The sequence below is a fragment of the Temnothorax longispinosus genome, chromosome 6, assembly GCF_030848805.1.
Source record: "Temnothorax longispinosus isolate EJ_2023e chromosome 6, Tlon_JGU_v1, whole genome shotgun sequence".
NCBI classification, from domain to species: Eukaryota; Metazoa; Arthropoda; class Insecta; order Hymenoptera; family Formicidae; genus Temnothorax; species Temnothorax longispinosus.
The window spans coordinates 17,856,403-17,876,977 of NC_092363.1; the positions used below are offsets into that span (position 1 = coordinate 17,856,403).

At 37.9% G+C, this 20,575-nt stretch overlaps 4 protein-coding genes and 1 long non-coding RNA gene across 11 annotated transcripts; 2 read left to right on the forward strand and 3 right to left on the reverse strand.

Moving 5' to 3' along the window:
• The first annotated feature begins 360 nt into the window (after positions 1 to 360).
• LOC139814342 (uncharacterized) lies at positions 361 to 7,389 on the forward strand. Of its 2 annotated transcripts, XM_071780549.1 has the most exons (6): positions 361 to 768; positions 1,153 to 1,582; positions 1,669 to 1,842; positions 1,915 to 2,096; positions 2,738 to 2,892; positions 7,255 to 7,389. In XM_071780549.1, exons 1-5 carry the CDS (start codon positions 684 to 686, stop codon positions 2,878 to 2,880), a joined length of 1,014 nt encoding a protein of 337 aa, XP_071636650.1. In that variant the 5' UTR covers positions 361 to 683; the 3' UTR covers positions 2,881 to 2,892; positions 7,255 to 7,389. The 2 variants fall into 2 exon arrangements, with proteins under 2 accessions (XP_071636650.1, XP_071636651.1); XM_071780550.1 differs by lacking the exon at positions 7,255 to 7,389 and having other exon boundaries at positions 2,738 to 3,075.
• Positions 6,479 to 9,597, reverse strand: LOC139814347 (uncharacterized). Of its 2 annotated transcripts, none has more exons than XM_071780559.1 (5): positions 9,465 to 9,597; positions 8,755 to 8,919; positions 7,745 to 7,930; positions 7,354 to 7,647; positions 6,479 to 7,013 (listed from the first exon to the last, which is right to left on the reverse strand). In XM_071780559.1, the coding sequence occupies exons 1-5, from the start codon at positions 9,529 to 9,531 to the stop codon at positions 6,910 to 6,912; spliced, it is 816 nt and encodes a 271-aa protein (XP_071636660.1). In that variant the 5' UTR covers positions 9,532 to 9,597; the 3' UTR covers positions 6,479 to 6,909. The 2 variants fall into 2 exon arrangements, with proteins under 2 accessions (XP_071636660.1, XP_071636661.1); XM_071780560.1 differs by having other exon boundaries at positions 9,390 to 9,529.
• A 123-nt stretch (positions 9,598 to 9,720) lies between these two features.
• On the reverse strand, positions 9,721 to 11,876 carry LOC139814358 (uncharacterized). 2 transcript variants are annotated; one of them, XR_011732432.1, is made up of 3 exons: positions 11,743 to 11,876; positions 10,012 to 10,130; positions 9,721 to 9,830 (listed from the first exon to the last, which is right to left on the reverse strand). It is a non-coding gene; the product is annotated as an uncharacterized lncRNA (long non-coding RNA). The 2 variants fall into 2 exon arrangements; XR_011732433.1 differs by having other exon boundaries at positions 11,731 to 11,861.
• Positions 11,877 to 11,884: 8 nt separating this feature from the next.
• LOC139814332 (probable ATP-dependent RNA helicase DDX43) lies at positions 11,885 to 16,333 on the forward strand. 3 transcript variants are annotated; one of them, XM_071780534.1, is made up of 13 exons: positions 11,932 to 12,072; positions 12,180 to 12,280; positions 12,844 to 12,928; positions 12,992 to 13,208; positions 13,317 to 13,544; positions 13,622 to 13,840; positions 13,915 to 14,041; positions 14,116 to 14,281; positions 14,403 to 14,645; positions 14,883 to 15,030; positions 15,208 to 15,449; positions 15,521 to 15,683; positions 15,763 to 16,333. In XM_071780534.1, the coding sequence occupies exons 3-13, from the start codon at positions 12,888 to 12,890 to the stop codon at positions 15,886 to 15,888; spliced, it is 1,920 nt and encodes a 639-aa protein (XP_071636635.1). In that variant the 5' UTR covers positions 11,932 to 12,072; positions 12,180 to 12,280; positions 12,844 to 12,887; the 3' UTR covers positions 15,889 to 16,333. The 3 variants fall into 3 exon arrangements, with proteins under 3 accessions (XP_071636633.1, XP_071636635.1, XP_071636634.1); XM_071780532.1 differs by having other exon boundaries at positions 11,885 to 12,072; positions 12,844 to 13,208; XM_071780533.1 differs by having other exon boundaries at positions 11,959 to 12,098; positions 12,844 to 13,208.
• Positions 16,334 to 16,363: 30 nt separating this feature from the next.
• Eco (Establishment of cohesion) lies at positions 16,364 to 20,511 on the reverse strand. Of its 2 annotated transcripts, none has more exons than XM_071780522.1 (6): positions 20,402 to 20,511; positions 18,206 to 19,981; positions 17,704 to 17,929; positions 17,444 to 17,617; positions 17,165 to 17,370; positions 16,364 to 17,083 (listed from the first exon to the last, which is right to left on the reverse strand). In XM_071780522.1, the coding sequence occupies exons 2-6, from the start codon at positions 19,951 to 19,953 to the stop codon at positions 16,960 to 16,962; spliced, it is 2,478 nt and encodes an 825-aa protein (XP_071636623.1). In that variant the 5' UTR covers positions 19,954 to 19,981; positions 20,402 to 20,511; the 3' UTR covers positions 16,364 to 16,959. The 2 variants fall into 2 exon arrangements, with proteins under 2 accessions (XP_071636623.1, XP_071636622.1); XM_071780521.1 differs by having other exon boundaries at positions 20,270 to 20,473.
• Positions 20,512 to 20,575: the final 64 nt, after the last annotated feature.

Genomic DNA, 20,575 nt, shown 5'->3' on the forward strand with positions numbered 1-20,575 from the left:
CCATTTAGCGTTGAATACAAACGTAAGACGGATTACACGGTTTGACGCCAGGCGAAGAGTATATGAGAGATATTCACGCGTTCTATACAATAAAATTTAAAAGGGACTAAAGGGAGCAGGACACGCACGTAATACGTTGTTACATTTGTAGTAAAATCGTCTCGTTTATGCGGGGCGTATATATGAAGAATCTATGTAGAATAAAATACCTTTTTTAAATATACATTTTAAATATGTTATGGATTATATTTGTCCCGTTTACGTAGGATCAATTACAACAAAACGTGGTCTTGTTAATTTCTGATTGTTTTTTCTTATATATGCTTGTTACAAATATTTCTTTTTTTTTAAACCGCGAAGATGTAGCATCAATATTGCAAAATTTTGCAATTGTACGATGTTCTCTTTTTCTCCCCCTCCCTCGTAATTCCCCAGAGAATATTACTACCCTTACTACCCCTTTCTTCGCCCTCTCTCTTTCCCCGCTCTCGTTCATCTTCGAGAACCTTCTAATTATTCGAGAACGTCGCACATGCGCAAACGAGGGAGAGAGAGCGTCCATCACTTTCGTCGCCCTCATTCCCCCCGCGACCCGCGACGGTGCACGACAGTGTCGCGGCGTCGTTTTGCACCACGTGATTCTGCATGTATGAAACACAATTGTACCGCAAAATCTCGTGAAAATGAACGCAATTTGGAATCGGTCTGTTTTGGAGCGGCCGCCATACGCAACGTGGCAGATCGGGCCGCTAGACGCCAAGAAGAAGGGTACAATTGTCTTTATTTATTTTTGCGTGCACGTGGCGCGGCACGTGGTCCTCGCGCGTTCCCCGCCAGGCGTGTTTTAGCTTCATTTTTCCGCCTGGTACTAAGATTATTTTGCAATAAGGACAATGATATACAAATTTTCATTGTTCAATTAATTGTGATGCAATAAATAAAAATCCATTTTGTTATCACCTTTTCGTAAAAAACAAGATAGAAAATTAAAGAGCACGATAGGAACAAGAGACAGAAAAATGCAAGGAGTATATATTCGCGAATCAATATATTTGTCGCTCGGGACTGTGCTCTCTAACGCGGCTTGCGAAAGCTAACGATATAATTACGTTAAAGTACATTTGTGGGTAACTGGTTAATTTTCGCTTTTAGGCGTGGACGTAACTCGATTCGAGGCCGCACTGACCACGGCTACCCACGATCTGGAATCGATGAGCGATCTGCACGTGAACGCCGCGGTCCTGAGCCGCTTGATCTATCGGATGAAGAGTAAATTTCGAAACGACAAGGGCTTGAAGTACATGATCAAGCTGAACAAGGCGTTGCTCAACTATTACAACATGTCTCTGATGAAGGAGTACGCGACTCTGCGATCCGACCTCCAAACGGACGACGGCCGGTACGTTTTGCCGAGCCGACAAATTCTGGAGTACGTGCTCGTGAGAACGCAGGGCTTCGGTAAGCTCATGGCCAGAATGGAAGAGATCTCGAGGCACGCCTCGCACTTCCTGAGGGCCAGAATCAAATTGGGCCACGCGTGGAGCGTTGCCCTGGTCGCTTATGCTACCACGAGCAGAATTTGGTACTGTCTTTACAAATGATTTCGTTTGTAAGTTCATAATCTCATTCTCTTTTTCATTCGGACAGTAATAATACATTTCTTTGCAGGTTCCACGTGAGGAGTGTGATCAAGAAATGTTGCAAATGGTACGACGAGCTGTATCGGTGTGCGGAACAGTTTCAGTATGTCGGTGCAAAATCCTGGCTTCCGACAGATCAGAGCTTACCGCGCAACTTAAAATCGTGGCTCTGTTTGGACTGGCTAGATACAGATACGACGAGGTACGTTTATAATTGCTTAATACTTTGATTCGCAATATAGAAGAAATTGTTGAGGGTTTTGTGATACTTTAGCAAACGTAAGTCACAAACCTGGCAGAGGATATTTGGAGAACCTGCGATCGAATGTAACGATACTGAAACAACTTTTGTCATACCTGATGAAGAAACTGGTGGCTCAAGACTGACAGAAGTCGGCGTTGCTTCGACAAGTAATGAATTAGAAGACAAACCGGTATCGAATAATGATGTTGGAGGTATGTACCGATTAGAGCGGTTGTTATAAGTATCCTTATTGTATATACATAGATACAACGTAAAAACTAAACAAGATTTGAGGAAGTAAATGAATTTTTATCAAGTTTAGATTTAATTATCTCACCATTTTTAACAAAAGAAAAACGTTACGTCTTTCGGCGAGAAAGAAATATTTTATTTACAGCACACGGATCAAATATACCTGATAAAAATAATTGCTATTATTATAATCGCTTATAAAAGTACACATAGAATAACAGATAGCAACGGAGAAACCATTTTGTTTACATATAAAATACATATACTGCTGCAATTTTACATGTAAATAGTAATGAACTAATACTTGTTATAAAGTATCATAATTTGTAATTTTTTTTAATTTTTCTAGAGCTGAAGTTTTTTGACAAGTTCTTTTATTTCATTCCGTAGCGTTATTGTACCAAAGCATGGCTATGTTAAAGCAATTTAATTTGATATCTCAAGTCTTTATTTTTTTCTGTTATTACATAAATAATTAAATATTTAAATCTAAACTTGATAAAAATTAAAAGCAGTATACTATAGCTAACATACGGACGAATAGGCAGAAATAAATTTTTTCCTATGAATTAATATATACCATTTAATTTCTATCTTGTAGAAGTGATAGATCGAGAGGCTTTTGAGAGAAGCCTTCCATCAAATGATAGGTCCATAACGACAAAACGTAAACACACAGATACTAACGAGAGGGGAAGCCTAAAGGAACCAAAAAGGAAAAGAAAGAAAAAGAATAGAAAATAATATACCAAGAAGGTAAATATAATCATGTGATTACACAGTAGCAATATTAATTAAACAATATTAATTTAGTAATGTGCAAGTCAAAGCAATAGATTCAGTACACTTGTATACTTGTATAATACTTGTATGATATAAAACTGCCAAGCTGTACATAATTGTAAATAAAGTAATTTAATTATGTGCAAATCCAAAGAAATTTGTGCAATAGTATTCAGTTTTAACATAATTTTCATAACGTGAGGCCATCCTACTGTGCATGATGTGTATATCAGATTATAATATAATTGTATATGTATATTTAAACTGTTAATAAGTTGTATATGTTTAAACAATATGATATACAGCTTGACAAAAAGAAAATGTAAAAATCCAAAGGACTATAATTTATATAATTTTTCAATGAAGATATTTTTCATTTTATACGTGCGTATCGTGGGTACATATCACTTAATTTCTTAATTGACGCTAACTAATCGAGAATGCACTCTTGGGTATAAAATCGGATGAAAGAGACTTTTGTACTGCATAAAGAATAATATCCGAGTGTCTGCTGCTGGGTAATAGCTTTAATTTTAGTTACGAGCATCGACAAGTCGACAAGCGTGTTATCGAAGGGGAGAGATAGCAGGTGAAATTAAAGGCGACATGTAACTTTAGTCGAACGGTGTGCGTGGATTAAATAACATTGAGCAGTAACTGGCTTATATCGTGGGATTTTCCATAATTGTGTAAACGGTGCGATGATTAAGCGTCGTAGGCCGGGTAAAGGTGAACCGCGTATCTCCGCGGTCTCATCCAGAATTTCAGGCCGAAGAAGTCGGAATGTCTCTTCCGCATGTTGTTGAAGCAGCAGGCGCGGAACTGCCGGGTACCGCATATGTCGGCGCATTCTCGTCCGCACTGGTCGCAGGGAACGGTCTCACCGATACTCCATAGTGCGCACACTGCGATAAAACAAGTAAAATTATTGAAAGATGAAAATCGTCATAAATTAACAGTTAGACGCCATTGCTTTTTCTATATTTAAATCTTATATGATTCTCTAAATCTTATATGATGTAGCACGCACATATCGTCAATGCATTATTAAGTATAATGATTTTACATGTTCTTTTTTTTATTATTATTCTTTTATTATTTTATATGTTTTATAAACTGACATGCTTCTAAAAACAATCATATATTGCAGATATTTCTGAATTTTTCCAATATAAAAAAGCCAAACGCTATAATGTAGACGATCAATAATTAGAAACACAATTTTTATCGCACGTCGGATGGAGAAAGTTGTAAAGCGCGAAAAGAAGTTTAATATAAATGCAAGTATGCTACAACGCGATGCATTTATGGATGTGACGAGGAGGCCGTCGATATCCGGTAATGAATGTCAATCAAGTAATTACAACTTATCGTATTATGCAGGCCAATGCATATCTTTACGGAACTTCCTTAACTTTCGGAATTTTTATTCTGGACTGTCAATATCAGCTGATCATTTTAGCGAACAATTTCTTAATTTAATAACTCCGTATCATAAAAATACATTGATATATTGACGCGTTAAAAATTTATAATATAAAAAGAATTTTATTATCTTTTTTTTATTATCTTTCTAGAAAACTTAAGTATATTTAGAAAAGTATAAGAGTCATATATCAGTACTTTTGCACAATGAAAAACTTAAAATAACTAAATAAAATTAAGTATTTTTATGAATATTATTTAATTATGAGGCGCAGAAACAAAATATGCCGAGGATAACCCAGTGAGAAATGACCCGTCAAATCGATGTCTATAGACGTCTAATTAGACGTCTATAGACGTCGGTAGACGTCGATTCGACGGGTCATTTTTCACTGGGAAGCTTCAAAATTGTAACTTACTTAATTTTTAATTTACTTCAACACGCGACACATAGTTTAATTTAAATTTAACTGTTCAGAGAATTATTGCTTTCTAACATAATACTGAAATATTAATAAGAGCATATTACGTTTCACTTTTTTAACGTTTGTCAATTTGTTTCTCTGAAGATGTATAAAGTAATATATATCGTACTTTTATTTTAATATTACTTTGTATATCTCTACTTGTGACATCTTATTCTAATGTGTTTTCAAGTCAATCGGTAAGACACAATTCTCGTCTCGTTCGTTCGCCGTCAGGTCAGTTTTACAAAATCGCTTAACTCCATCGTGTCCAAAATATCGTGAATTATACGAAGGCATTGAACGATTAGAAAATTATTTTTAGCATAAATTGCACTGCAATAGCTCACTGTTTCTGAGAGATCAAACGTGAAATCCAGCGATACCACTTCGTGCTAAGACGGTTGATCCGATTATCCCGTAAACACAAAAGAAAGCTATAGATACCGCAATTATTAACTTCACTTAGCTTCCCTTGGAAATGTCAGCTATTAGCGCACTTTATTGCAACAATTAAGTATTGTGCGCGATATTATGTAATCATATATTAAAAACGGCACAAATTCGTGTATATTACTGCAAGAATCTTTCTCTCTTTCTCTCTCTCTATCTCCTCTCTCAAAATCTTTTGTAAAATGAAAAATCACACAAAGAAAAATAGATTTCTCTGATATGCAATTTTTCTAAAATTTTAAATAATATTTATAAAAAATATTAATCCTGTTTAGCGCATCTTCAGTATCAAAAACAAGAGAGATGTGTCATATAAATACATTGCAGTTATTCAAATAAAAATTAGAATTTCCTACAAACAAAACCAACGTAAAACAGATAGAATTTCTGTAAAGAGTATTTTAAACCTTTCAAATATTCAAATAGAATGAATAAAAATATTCGTTGACATAATAATGGGTAACTAACGTGGAAAGAGAAAATAAAAAGGCATATTAGATAATTTAGAATACACGTAATAAGTTATACGTAATAAAGAAAGATTCCATTACCTGCGAAAAAAAGTAGCATCCAAGAGTGATTCATTTTTATGAAGTATTCGCGATTAGGAGCGACGACAAACTCGGCACGACGATAAGCCTGATGACTTCAGTTGAGGATGTGAACGCTGTGTTTTAAACAATGAAAATATTATGTTAGTGACAACTTGACAAGCAAAGATTTTTGAAAACGACGCTATTATTTGTTAGTAAAATTTCAGTAAAATGTAACACAAGTCTTGAATAATGTCACTTTAATACACGAGTGTATGAGTATTTCCCAAATTATATTTTACTGAGTCGCAATCGTATTTTTAACTTTAATTAGAACATTAGCACCTTCAATAAATGCATATTTATTGATGATACTATTAACGCGATTATTTCAACTCCATATGACAAAGATAAGTTTATACGTATAAAAACAAAAAATAGATTCAATTGCTACATAGTCTTAGGAATCATAAAAATTGTTAACAAATTTTTTATCAACGTATACGAACGTATAACACATTATCAGATTAGAAGTAGCGTTACAAATGAGAAAATCGAAAATAATTTTGATAATTATACATATAATAAAATTATATTCGAATTTAACGATGATTAAGAAAGATACTGTCACAAACCGGTATGAATTATTCAGAGAGAGAGAGTTCGCTGCGGGTGGTTACTTACCCTTCACAGGTGAGTGCCGGGAAGCGAATGATAATCTTGAGGGGTACCGCTACTTTTTTCTAGGTATCATCCCCACTTTCCAAGATTATCTCTCCCACCCCCAACGCACGCAAACGCTTCGTCGTTTCGATATAGCAATGTCCGTTGTACGCAGAACATTAAATCGCGAATGTTTAATCATTAAAGTTAATCGGACAATCAAGTCCATCAAATTCGAGCGACGTATATCCTACATTGTACTTTTGGGAAAATAAAAAAGCGGGCTAAATAGACGATCAATTTAAGATAAAGTGCTTTTATTTGTTTTATTATATTATTATTTTTTTAGAACTAGAAGAGTCGATGCTCGAGCTTCGAAAATTCAAGTACATTAAATATACCTGTTTATTTCCCCGGAGCACAATTTGCGGTTAAACCAGTTTACTTTAATTCTATGTGAATATTAATCTAAGAACGGTAATATAAAGGATATCGACAAGCAACATCGCGTAGTGCCTCCCTTGCGAAACATTTGTGCGATAGGGTAGTAATTGCGCTGAAACATACGGAAGGAATGTACATTTAATAAACGTTTCGTTTACTCGACGAATTAAAAATAAAAGTTTAGACGTGTTCAAATCTTATCACGCCTGACTCTCAACAAAATTGCCAAAAAATAAATTTTGTCGAGCCTACATTAATATTTATAATTTATCGATGTTGTTAGAAAAATATACTTTGCCGCCACGATCTTGATAACAAAGCAGATTCCTATTTTATTTCTCCTCGTTCTTCAGTTTGGAAGTATAACACCCGACACAACGCAGAGTTAAGTTAACGGCAAAGGGACGCTCGTGGTTAAAGTGCAGTGTCTGTCGCATTGGAACGATTCGAACTGGGGTAGTAGACGATCCGTTCCCGGCGCTTGTACTCCGTTTCCGGGATCGACATCTCGCATTCGACAACGGCGGGGTCAAGCGTGTCCTCGACGACGACGGCCAGCGACGTTCGTGGATCACCGTTGTGCCAGTCCGTCGAGGATCCCCAATCGCCCCCGCGATCGTTGCTCTCGATTCCCTCGACGTAGAGCTTCAAGGACGGCCGTGGTCGCGCGCCCGTTACCACGCACGTCAAGTTCACGTGAGTCTTGTTGTAGGGGTAAGTGCGCACCGTCATATCGCTTTCCGGTACTATAAAGAGAAAAGGCAATCAGTGTGAACGATCGATTGTGACGGCAGGCTGACGTTCCGGATAAATTTCATTGCTAAAATCCCTTCGTAAACTTGCCGTAAACGATCATCCTCGTCGAGTTGCTCGCTTCGTCCTGGAACGTGCTGATTGCGCACATGTATTCTCCCGTCATGTCTATCGTAACGGTCGTCAATCGTATCACCGAACGCGAATACGGATCCTGCAGATTTTCAGCTGGATATTCCGCGAGTCCCTCGATGATTCCGATATCTTGTGGCGGCACTGGTGACATAAATGCATTTATTACGACATGTCGAATTTAGATTGAAGAAATATAGGATTATACTTTTAGGAAGAAGAATTTCATCAAGCAGGATTTATAAGCGAAATTTTTTTGGAATAGAAAATTCACAATTTTTTTAAATAAAAGATTAATCAAGATAAATCTCCGTCTCATTATATTTAGAAAATGTTAAAAGTTATCATTTAATTATTTTGCAACTCTTCTTATCACGTAATATCATTATTAAATTTCTTATAAAAATTATTAGTAAAATTTTTGTAATATTATTAAACATATAACTATAAATTAAGTAATTAAATAACTTAATTAATATAAAATACTTATTAAAGTATTTTAAAAATTTTAATGATATCACTTAAATTATCTACATTAAAGTATATTAATAATTCGGCCTTGAGTATCTCACGCAACTCGAAAGAATTGAGTCGTCTCTTTAAAAAAACCGCAATCGCGAAAAGTTAATATAGGCTCTACAAACTTAAATACCTCGTTAAACATCAAAGTATTTTTTCACGCGCCTTCTGACGAGGCAAAGCGTACGGTATTTCAAGACTTGTGTTTTAATTTTCTTGCTTATTACAGTCTCGCGCTGTATAACTTCGAGCTGCGACATTTTCCCTTCTCACGAGTCGACCCGCATGTCGTTTCGAAACATCCAAATGTCGTTTCGCGACGTCCCTCGCGACAGTTCCGATGTAACGCAGTTGCCGATGCTCAGATAAATTTAATGACGCGCAGAAATACGCAAAGCCAACGTTGTAAGTTATAATAAGATCGCGTAGGAGGCGAAAGTGTAAATTACTCGGTGGAATCCACTGATAGATCTGATACGCTTCGTGAAACCATTTGATTACGAGTCCGTTCTCGTCTTCGTCAACCTCGTAGGCGCAGATCAGGTCCATCGGTCCGGTGCCGTTGCGCACGGCGAGCGGCACGTCCAAGGATTTTATCGAGGTACCGCGGGCCCCTGTAAAACATTTTTTTCGGCAATATACAGTTAAACGGACATGATTTCGAGTCGCGATATCGTTCGTTAACGACGAATCAATAATCGTCGATGAGTAAAACCGATTAAAAAACGATCGTTCGTTCAACCGTCGTTCGCCCAAGTTCTAACATCTTTTTCAGCTCGTCGCACAATTTTCATCCCGCGTTTATTTTTAGAATTACAATTTCTTGGCTCGTACACCGCGACATGGTTTGACGCGGGATAATCAGTGCTTGAAATTTTTATCAGTGCCAAAAATTAGAAGGAAATAAGTAATGAGACTTTCACGGATGGAAGTTAACAAGCGTCGGATAAAAGCTAATGGAAATTATTTCAGGTGGCGAGAATTTTACGTCGCGCATCATCCAGGAGAATATTGCTCCGCCGTATTCATCCCCCGAGGATCGAGGAACACTTGCGAATCCGGACGGAGTTTACGCAGCACTTGCCGTTCGAACGGGAGCGTGAATCCCGCGGTGAATCGTCCGCGGATGTGACTTACACACGTTTCTCGAATCACTCACCCAAGTAACATTCGAATATTAGGAGAACGATTATCGAGGGCGAGATCGTGCGTGCTAACGACGGCATTCTTTCCAAGGTCCCTTTTCACACTGGTGCACAATTAAATACGGCTCGGCTAACTCATGTTACACCATAGCCGATAGGATTCTGCGCAGCGTCATGTATCGCCTCCCTCGTGCTCTAATACACGTACGTTCCGCCACACCTGACCGACGTCTAGCATCTCGGTCGTTGCGTGGAGATGAGCGATGAAATCCGGATTTGGATGGAAGATACTTAAATCAAGAAGAGATTTTGACCTTTCCTGCGAAAACACGTTGTATACAATTCGAAAAGCTTCTTAAAAGTCCACACTGATCGACTCTCTAAAATGAAAAACGGAGAAAATTAATGAACTGAATTAAACTGAAGTCAAATAGACTCATAAAAAAATCGAACTCATAAATTAAATATAGTTAACGGGGCCAAAAAGCGGAGCCTAACGAAGCAAATACATTGGAATCTTAAATTAACCTAATTAAAATACAGTAAAATTAATGAAATTACAAAGTATAGTCAGTGTGCTGCGACGAAGTTACAACAAGTGGTCGGTCCGGTTTCCACGGGATTCGTATGAGTATATAATCTCCGTGAACTACCTCGGTGAACACCTTATTCTGTTAAGTCTGAAAGACAAAAGAGATGGATAGAATTTCTCTTCAGAGAAACGTCTAAAATTTAAAGTTGCTCTTTGGTGAACATTAAAAGAATTTAAAATCGCTCTTTGGTTTAAATATTAATTTCTTATTCATATATATAAATAAAAAATATATTTATAATATAAGTGTATAAATAAGAAACTCATCAAGAAATTATGAATATTATCATTGTTGATTATCATACAATGCTTAAACATTTTAGGTAAAGTTCGCTTTAGACGATAAATGTGTATTAAAATGTAGAATACAATATTGTTCATAATTTCATGTTTATATAATGTATTGTGTAGATGCGAACAACACTCGAAAAGAAAAATAAAAGTAAAGAATTTCGGTCATCTAAAAGCGTAGAATCGAAGAATTTAAACATTACGGACAGCATTAATTGAGGTGTTAATTAACGCGTTATGAAAACAAGATTAAGCGGTGTATGAATCGCTGTCGACGATTATAATTTTATTTTGTAATTACACGATAATTTGGTTTCCGATTGCAACATGGAATTATATCGTAAGCTGCGATTATATAGTACAAGTCGAGAGTAGGAAGTAAAAATACCTGTGAGCTGTTAATTTTGAAAGTGGCACATGGGAAAGTTTTAGGTATACCTCATAAATTTTTGTAAATTACTTTGAAATATAAATTATTCACATGACACGTCATTTGATTTTTTATTATATATATAAAATTTCCTAATTAATTATACTATATAGTAGGTTGGCCAATAAGTCCGTGCGGTTTTTTACTTATAAATGTTACTTATAAATAACCGCACGGACTTAATTATATTGGCCAACCTAATATATATTAATTATACAATACAACATGTATATTAGTTTTGATGTTACACTATTGTTTAATTAAATTAAGAAATATTTCGGAAAATTATTTGAAGAGTTTTGAAAAATTGGCTGAATCACGCGAGCTTGAAGAAAATTCAAATTTTCATTATACAACACGAAACCTAACCTAACCTGAATTTTCAAAAATCGATCGTCAAAAATACATCTATAAATAGACAGGTGAAGCATTGGCTGCGTTCCGATATTCACTGCAAGTACTGAAAATCTATAGTTTACGTAACGTACACTATAGATTTTCAGTACTGACAGTGAATATCGGAACGCAGCCATTGCGCATAATGGCGGCAGGTTTGGCGGTTGAACCAATCAGGAGGCGACCCGTTTTGTTTTATCAGAATTGATTGGTTCAGGGGAAAAACTCCAGGCATCGGGGGTTGTGAGTGGCTGTGATCAGTCGGGACGCTCCCTTTATTTTTGTTTCGCGCATGCGGCGAGAGAAAATCTCCGGAAATTCCGGAAAGGCTCGAAATTTGAAAGTAAGAACAAGAGAGAAGTCGACTGCGATTTTACTTCAAATGGGACACACTCGACGCTTCAGATCACTTCAGATTGAGCGATCAATCAACAATCAACAACGGACGACACAGTTTCTGAAGAATCTAAAGGTTTAAATTTGATATTTTATACTCTGTTTTATTTATCTCTTAAATGTATTAAATTTTTGAAACGCTTTCCTCACGCCATACATATGTATGTATACATACACAAACACACACCCGAAAACACGACCCCCATATACGGAAACCGACACGTTGCAGGCAACTAGAAGAAACAAACGATAGCCACTTTTTCTCTGTTCCATAGTGTCCATCCGTGATCCTCGTGGAGGTTATCGTTGGGTCATCCCCGATGTTGCAGGACTTGCAAGTTGCGAGAGCCGATCACGTGGGCTTGTTGTCATTTGCAGAACAGTGAACGAAGTGGATAAACGCCGAACTCATTCGAGATCGTAAACCGTTCGTTGAAAGGGACATCGGACGCTGCAAGTACTGCGACAAACGACTCGATTCTCCTCGCATATTTTACACACCAATAGGATAAGCCGAGTGAGTGTCAGAAAACGTCGCGGAAAGTGCGTCCTACTGTCCTATGTTTGTTTATCTCCGAGTCTTGTCTATGAATCATTCCTTTTTTTTTATGTTCGTTCTCGCAGGACGCCGGATAAGCCGGGTAAGCGACAAGCGTGCGTATCCCGCTGTCTCAGTGTAATACGAGTGTGGCATCAAGTATCAGGAATCTAACCGCAAAGCATCGGTGAGTTTTATGGAACACTGGAACGTATACTTATTTTTATGATATAATTTAAGGCCCCGTGTACAGCTTCTGAAGCTTATCGAGGCTCTCGCGTTCTCTCACCACGGCGATAGCGAGGATTGTAGATTTTTCCTTCCTGGTATTGTTAAGCGGTATACGTCGAAATAAATTAATTTCTATCGTCGTGCGTTTGATTATAAATTGATTGGACAGATATATCAAAGGCGAACTCGTTTTAATTTGTAAATTGATAAATATCGACGATATATAGAAAAGTTTAATTTTTATTTAGATGTATACCGGACAATATTGCATTTCAATATGATAGCAGTAGAAGAATTTTAATAATATTTTGAAACAATTTGTTCGTATTATTATTATAAGTTATAACTTATATTAGAATGGTTATTTGTGTTCTTACTATTTCTTGAAATATCTATCGTGCATACATGAAGAAAAAGTTCAATTCCAAATTAGATAAAATATAAAATTATTATATCTATCCGTATAAAATCTCTTATTTTAATTGTTGTATGTTAAAACTGCAATATACATAATTTCAGAGTGCGCTGAGTTTTGAACACAAGGATCTGTGTTACTTACGACAATGAGTGACAGGTGGGATAGTAATAGAACGCCATCGAGGAGGTACGAACGAGGTTACGATCAGAGAAGGGAAGTTAGAAGGGAAAGAGATAATCAGTTTTATAGACGTTCTAACAGATCTTCTGGAGATAACTGGAGAGATGACTCGACACAGAATTATAGTAATGATTCGTATAGGAGGAGTAATGATGGTAATAGTGCTTCAGAAGGTGCTACAAATGGACTTGTTATGTACATTGACACCAACAACATTGGAAGAGTTATTGGAAGGGGTGGCACCAAGATTAAGGCTCTACAAGATGAGAGCCAAGCCAAGATCAGTGTAAATAAAATATTATCCTAAACGTACTCAATATAATGAAGTATGTTGCTGCAAGACGTAATCCGGCAATCCTATATTTAATAATTGACTTCTTTTACCTTTATCTAGATCGATAGACAAAATGATGGAAATGGACAGACTGCTGTGACGCTAACCGGTTCCGATGACGCCCAACAACGAGCTAAGAGCTTGATAGAGGAGTTATTAACCGAGAGAAGTAACATGCAGGAAAGGGTAGAATCTACGCGAAGACCGGCACCTATGTCGGCTATGCCCGAGCAAAACCAAGAGGTTGATTGGGCTAATTTTGATTGGACCAAGGCTAATGAAGAATATGTATGTTTTGCGCGTAATAATAAAAGATGAACTATTTTATGACTAGACCAAGTATAACGACAATTTTCTCGGCACAGGAGGAACGCCAGAAGAAGAGGTGGGCGGCTTTGCCTCCTATTATAAAGGATTTTTACAAGGAGGATCCGGACGTTGCTAATATGCCGCAGTCGGAGGTCGCTCATTTCAGGAAGACCAACAATAACATAGAAGTCCGACATGTTTTCGAGAACGAAGGGGCCTCCGACGAGGATATGAAAATACCAAATCCCGTCGAAACTTTCGAACAAGCCTTCCAGGTAATTAAGCTTATGAGGTTCTTTATTACTTTAACACAGATACTGATATATATATTACTCTATTCATATTGCAGGCGTATCCAGACATTCTTAGAGAAATACGAAAACAAAAATTTGAAAAACCAAGCCCTATACAATGTCAGGCATGGCCTATTCTGCTGAGCGGTCGGGATCTCATTGGGATAGCGCAGACTGGAACAGGTTTCGATTATTTTTATTTTACAATTTATTATACATATACATCTGTTTGTAAAAGAGTATAATTATGATTTTAGGAAAAACTCTTGCCTTCTTACTGCCCGCTTTGATCCATATCGATGGGCAACCAACTCCACGCGATGAGCGTCCTGGACCGAATGTTCTCGTTATGGCACCGACGAGAGAACTGGCGCTGCAAATTGAGAAGGAGGTAGCGAAGTACTCCTACCACGGCATTAGAGCGTAAGTTTGTTTCGAATAATACGTCTTGCATTCATGTTTTTATATTGAAATTATAATATCAATATAGTTATAAATTGTTTGCTTTATAATGTATAGCTTGATTGAAAATTATTTATTTAAGGGTGTGCGTGTACGGTGGCGGAAGTCGCAAAGCACAAATAGATACTGTGTCGAAGGGTGTGCAGATAGTAATTGCGACTCCCGGAAGATTAAACGACCTGGTTCAATCAGAGATATTGGATGTGTCGGCTGTGACGTATCTTATACTTGACGAAGCAGATCGTATGCTGGACATGGGTTTCGAACCGCAAATTCGTAAGACTCTTCTGGGTGTGCGACCAGATAGACAAACTGTTATGACGAGGTATAAATCACTTTTTAAAAATTTTTATCATTAAAATGGGATTTTTTTAAGAAAAAGAATTGCACTCATATTTTTTTATCTCGTCAGAATCTTGATTTTTTTTAATTTTTAATAGATAATTTGTTTCTATATTGACTTTCTAAAATGTAGTGCTGTCTAAGAATTCATATGGAGCATAAGTATTATATATAATTAATGCAATAGATATTAATATAATATTATCGTTTTTTTATTCAGCGCTACGTGGCCTCAAGGTGTAAGACGCTTAGCTCAATCGTACATGAAAAATCCGATTCAAGTATTTGTCGGATCACTTGATTTAGCGGCTGTCCACTCTGTAACACAGAGGATTTATATGATCAACGAAGACGAGAAATCAGATATGGTTAGTAGCATCTTGAAAGCATAAATGCTTTCTTACATTCCTGGAAAATGAGAATTTTGAGACAATATCTTTTCTAAATCTAATTCTAAATGTATATAAATACAGAATTGACTATACGTTATCTTAGAGATGTCATTAATTGTATTATTATTATTAATTTATTATAATATATTGTAGATGCACCAGTTCTTCCGGGAAATGGGCTCTAACGATAAAGTGATGGTATTTTTCGGTAAGAAGGCAAAGGTGGACGATATCTCTAGCGATCTGGCCTTATCGAACATCGATTGTCAGAGCATTCACGGCGACAGAGATCAAACAGATAGGGAACAAGCCTTGGAAGATCTGAAGACTGGAGCCGTTCAGATTCTTCTCGCGACCGATGTGGCTAGTCGAGGAATCGACATTGAAGATATTACGTGAGTCTAACGTACGAAACGTATTACATTATTTGAAATACAACATCGATGCATTTTTGCCCTCATTTTAGGCACGTACTGAATTACGACTTCCCGAGGGATATAGAGGAATACGTTCACAGAGTCGGCCGTACTGGACGCGCAGGTCGAACGGGCGAGAGTATCACTTTTATGACAAGGCAGGACTGGCATCATGCCAAGGGACTCATTGAAATTCTCGAAGAGGCTAATCAGGTTAATAGATATATACAGCACTTTAATTCTTTCAAACTTTCTATGAGTGGATTCAACTAACTCATGCTTTTTACTTCAGGAAGTACCTGAGGAAGTGTATAAAATGGCTGAAAGATATGACGCATGGAAGAAGAAGAAAGATGCGGAGCAATCAAGTGTCAGAGGATTCAACAGAAATAGCGGTAGAAGCCGCTATCGCACTTAAAACGGCCAATTAATGACGCTAGGAATATAGATTACATTGTGTTCAGTATAATCAATATCAGGTTCAACACATTGTGATACTATTTTTAGTTCGTACAATTTCGATGAGATTAATTTCGTAGAACAACTCAATGTTCCTTTTCTTTGTTTTTTTTTTGTTACTTATCAAAGTTAATTATACGATTTAAGATCTACTTTGTAGTTTAAGTATCTTATTCAGATATAAAATGATTAAAATGCGCTTGCATGCGATACAGTCAGAATAATGATACATTGTAATTAGTAACACTTTATATTGTCTTAGCTACCAAACATCGAAATATAATTTTGTACCACAAAGTTTACTAAATATGCACTCATTAGCATATTTAATTTTGTTTTCAATTAAATTCTACACTACATATTTTATTTGTTCAAAATATAATATTAGAGTTTGATTGATAAAATATATTTTTTTTTATTGAATCAGTGTAGTTCATATTTATTTATTTTTCTAACACAGATTATTTTAAATATATAACACATTTCTCGTATTACAATAACTCGCTGTTAAATATATTATTCATAGCAAGTTACGTAAGAACTATGAAAATGAGTGACAAGAATCTATATGTAATTAATTAGAGATGGGATCACTAAATGTATTCATTTCAAGAACAGTGTGTTAATAACTTATAATTTAAATTTCCCAAAGTAATTCGATATATTAGCATCTAAATCTATAGACTTTATATTATATATCTTAAATTTATACCTTCTGTTATATTAAAATTTATTACAAAAGAAAGTATCTCATTAGGTTTAAAACTATACAGTAAAACACATAATAACAATTTAAACAAAAAAAAAGTAAAATTAATGTTTAAAATTATTTATAAAATTAAAAGAAATTATTAATTTCTATTTCATTCGTATCAACATATATAGTAAAAGTGTTACAAAAATGTATAATAACTATAAAGGTAAAATACGATAAAATAAGATGTTATAATAAGTGGATGTTTTGCTAGTTAACAATTTAAATAACGCAACTATTTTAAAAAACGAATATTTGAGCAGAAATATAATGGATTTAATTGTAAACCTTGAAGGTTCTCGTTTTTGTGTATTTCTCGGCAAAGATCTTACCACCTGGAGTCGGTATTGAGAACGCTATGTCATCCAACGACATTACGTAACCATAAAAGAATTTGGCTCTGAAACACGAATGGGAATAGTCTGGATAACGCACTTCTTTGAAAACAGTCGACCTATATATATGTTAATATAACGTTTACCTCAAAGTATCAACGAGTTTAGTGGCTATACCCTGTTTGCGATGACTCATCGCGGTCCAAACGACGTTTACGCCGCATTTCGTAGGTGTACTCTCGGCGGTGCAACAGTTGAGGTCCATCAGCTCGGGAATCATACGAAACGCCGTTTCAATATGTTCCGCCACCAGTACTCCGAGAACGTTTTTCTCGCGTACATACAAGAAGATCTGCGAGATGTATCTTTCCTTCATCAAACTGTTTTTAAAATTAAATGCGATGTGTAAAATAACGTATATTCACCTTTTTGCTCTGATAATCCGAGATATTCATGTCCGCCAGTCCCAAATCTCTATCTACAACTGTCAGAATCTCCAACACTTTCTTCCAATGTTGCTTGGGGTCATGTGGCTCGACCAAGATTATTCTGCTATTAGTGAAAGGGTCCTCCGATATGACACGCTCGTTCTTCCATCCCTGAAATCAACGTGTGTGACAGAAGTCTTTAAATATCGTATCTACAGTGACGCGATATTAATTTCGCAGATACAACCAAGGCGTACCTGAAATTTTAGAGTCCGTATGCTGTTGTGATAATTCAAGTGAGCATTCTCATCCTCGGGATCGCCCAGTTGGTACACAATGTTACATTCCGAACACTGAGTGGCGCCGAAACGCTTCTGACCAGCATCCAGCTGATATTGATCATCCGCACCACCACCTTTCGCCGATAGCTGCCACTGCATATTTCTTTTTGCTGCTTTTCTGGTATTGCCGTTATTTGTCTCCCTAAAACAGAAGTCAAAGCATGTATTTCATTAAAATAGATTTAGAATTTTCGACAGTATCTTTGCACTTGAAATAATTTTTCAAAAGACAGTTGTACATTGAAAAATATGAATTAATATAAACGAGTTCGGAATATTAATAAGAAATTAGTACAAAATTAATATTTTTATAATACAGAATAATAAAATTAACAAGAGCAAACAAACATGATTTTATATAAGTTAAAATTTTATAGATAGACATAAGAGATTCGAGATTTAAAACTCAGGAACGTACTCGAAAATATTTTCAGGTACAGAATATCCTTTTTTAAACAACGGAAAATATCTCTTCTCGGCATCTTCCTCGCCAGTTTTCTTTTCGCTATCGTTATTGTTGTTCGTGCTGTCGAGCGAAAGATTCCCGAAGTTCGTCAAGGGAGCAGCAACGTCTTTGATGTTCATCGTCGAGGTCATGTTGCTAAGCTGGGTAGCCGGAGACATGATCGCGTCCTTCGGCAACGTTGTCGCCGAGTTTAACGGGGAAAACGCGTTCGCTATATGAGTCAGTGGTGCCAGCGTGTCGTAGTCGTCGTTCGCCCAGTCGTCCTCGAGAATTTTCAGGATGTCCTCGACTTTGTCCTGCTGCAACGTACCTTCAACCTCCGGCTCGTCGACGGTCAGATCGGTGGCGTCTAAAGAGACGTCCGGGGCCTTCGGCTTCTGCTTTTGTGTATTTGTAGACGGGATGCGCTTCTGATTCTCCTTCAACGCAATTTTACCGTCCGCTACCTTCAATTTAATCTTATCATTTACCGTCACCGTAGCGGCTTGATTTAATCTGATCGTTTTGTTGGTTTTGAAAAATCGCTTATTCTCGTCGACCGCTGGCGAGGGGGCTCTCTCCGCAACCGCGTTCGCCTCCATCGGCTGAGCTTCCTCCACGGGAGGACTCTTGCTCGAAGCCGTGGGACTAACGTGCTGTTCCTCCTTCTTCGATGCCTCCGTGCTCGCCTTGGGCTTCGGCTTCTTGATACCGTGGCACACGCCAGCGTTTATCTTACCGAATTTCCGCTTCTTCGCCGTCAACGAACGTCTACCGTTGCCATGCGAGGATAAGCTTCGTATCCTCTTGACGTCGCTGCTTCTGAAATTGACGAAAGGCCGCTCGGACTTGGCGCTGCCGCTGTAGAACGTTTTCGTGCTTAACGAGAAACAATTCGGGGGACTATGCTCGTCCCTCTTCTCCTGAAATAGCGACGCTCTCGCACGCGGCACGAAGCCCTCGTCCGCCTTGAACAATTTCACCGGTTTCGCCACCGGCTGATCGCGCGCATGCCTTTTCAACGTGTTCTCCTTCTGCTCCGGCGAGAGACCCTCGCCCGTTTCGATCGCGCTGAAAGACTTCCGCCTGTGCAGCTTCGGCAACGGAACCGTCTTGCTTATGGAGCTCAACGGCGTGATCTGTCTGATTTCGGGCGTCCTGCTCTTTCGGGGTGTTTCCGTGATACTTTGGTTCTGCAGCTCCGTGGCGAAGCTCCGCTGAGGTGTCTCCGGTACTATCTCGTTGTTCTGCTCCGCTCCCATCGTCTTCAAGCGTTGCGGCGTCGACGGATCGATCAGTTTGTTCGGCGTGGACGGCAGCGATTTTGGGGAGCGACCGCCACCGAGCAATTGACACTTCGGCGAGTATCTGGCGGCTCTGGTGACCTTCTTGAGGGACGTAAAGGGCGACATGGAGTGGTCCTCCTTGGTGAACCTTAAACGATCCCAAGACGTATTGTGGGCCGACTTTTCCGGCGTCGCGAATGGAGATATGAATTCTCTGCCTGGCGAACTGAAATTGCTGCTACTCGGACTCTGATCGGTGAGAGCCAGAGGTGACATGGGTCCCAAATCCGACTCTTCTCCCGAGGATTTGTCATCTCTGATGCGCTCTGAACTCTGACAGCTGCTTCTTTTGTCAGACTTATCTGTGGACGGCGCGAACAGACACTTCTGTGCCCGTCGCGGAGTGCAAAGCAATTTTCCTTGGCTGCTGTCCATTGTCGAGTGACTCTTTGAAGTTACAAATCTGGGAAAAAAATATATCCAAGTAAGCACAACGTCGAGATTTCAAAAGTAAGCCTAGATTGGACTGATGACAGGAATCTGATGAGAGAAGATTGACAATTACAATCAGTTAACAATCTAGGAACGTAGATGATGGAAATATTAACGAGAATTACGTTAAAATCCTGCGACATACACTCGTCAATCTTTTGTTCACGAGATTAACGCAGCCAGTCGTACAAATGTATGAGAGAAACTTGAAACGCGTAAATTGTACATCAAAAAGGGTATTCGTGACGCAAAAGCTAACCTGAACGGACCGGCGAATTTGACGAAGCGATTCCGCCGAACGCGTCGAAGATCGTCGGCGACCGATGAAGCGACGTTCGACGTGCGAACGTTGCGTACCAATATTCGCCAAGAATATGCGAAATCAGCGTACCTTTCACACAGGTTTACATTCGGAATTGCGTCAAGAGAAACAGCGCGGGAAACAGCCCCGGAGAATTAAATGCAATTAATGTTTTGTCATAACGGCTGCGCTGTGCGTTGTCGCGCATGACGATCGCGCGCATGCGTCAATTTTCGCGCCAAATATTCTCGCAATACGTATCGA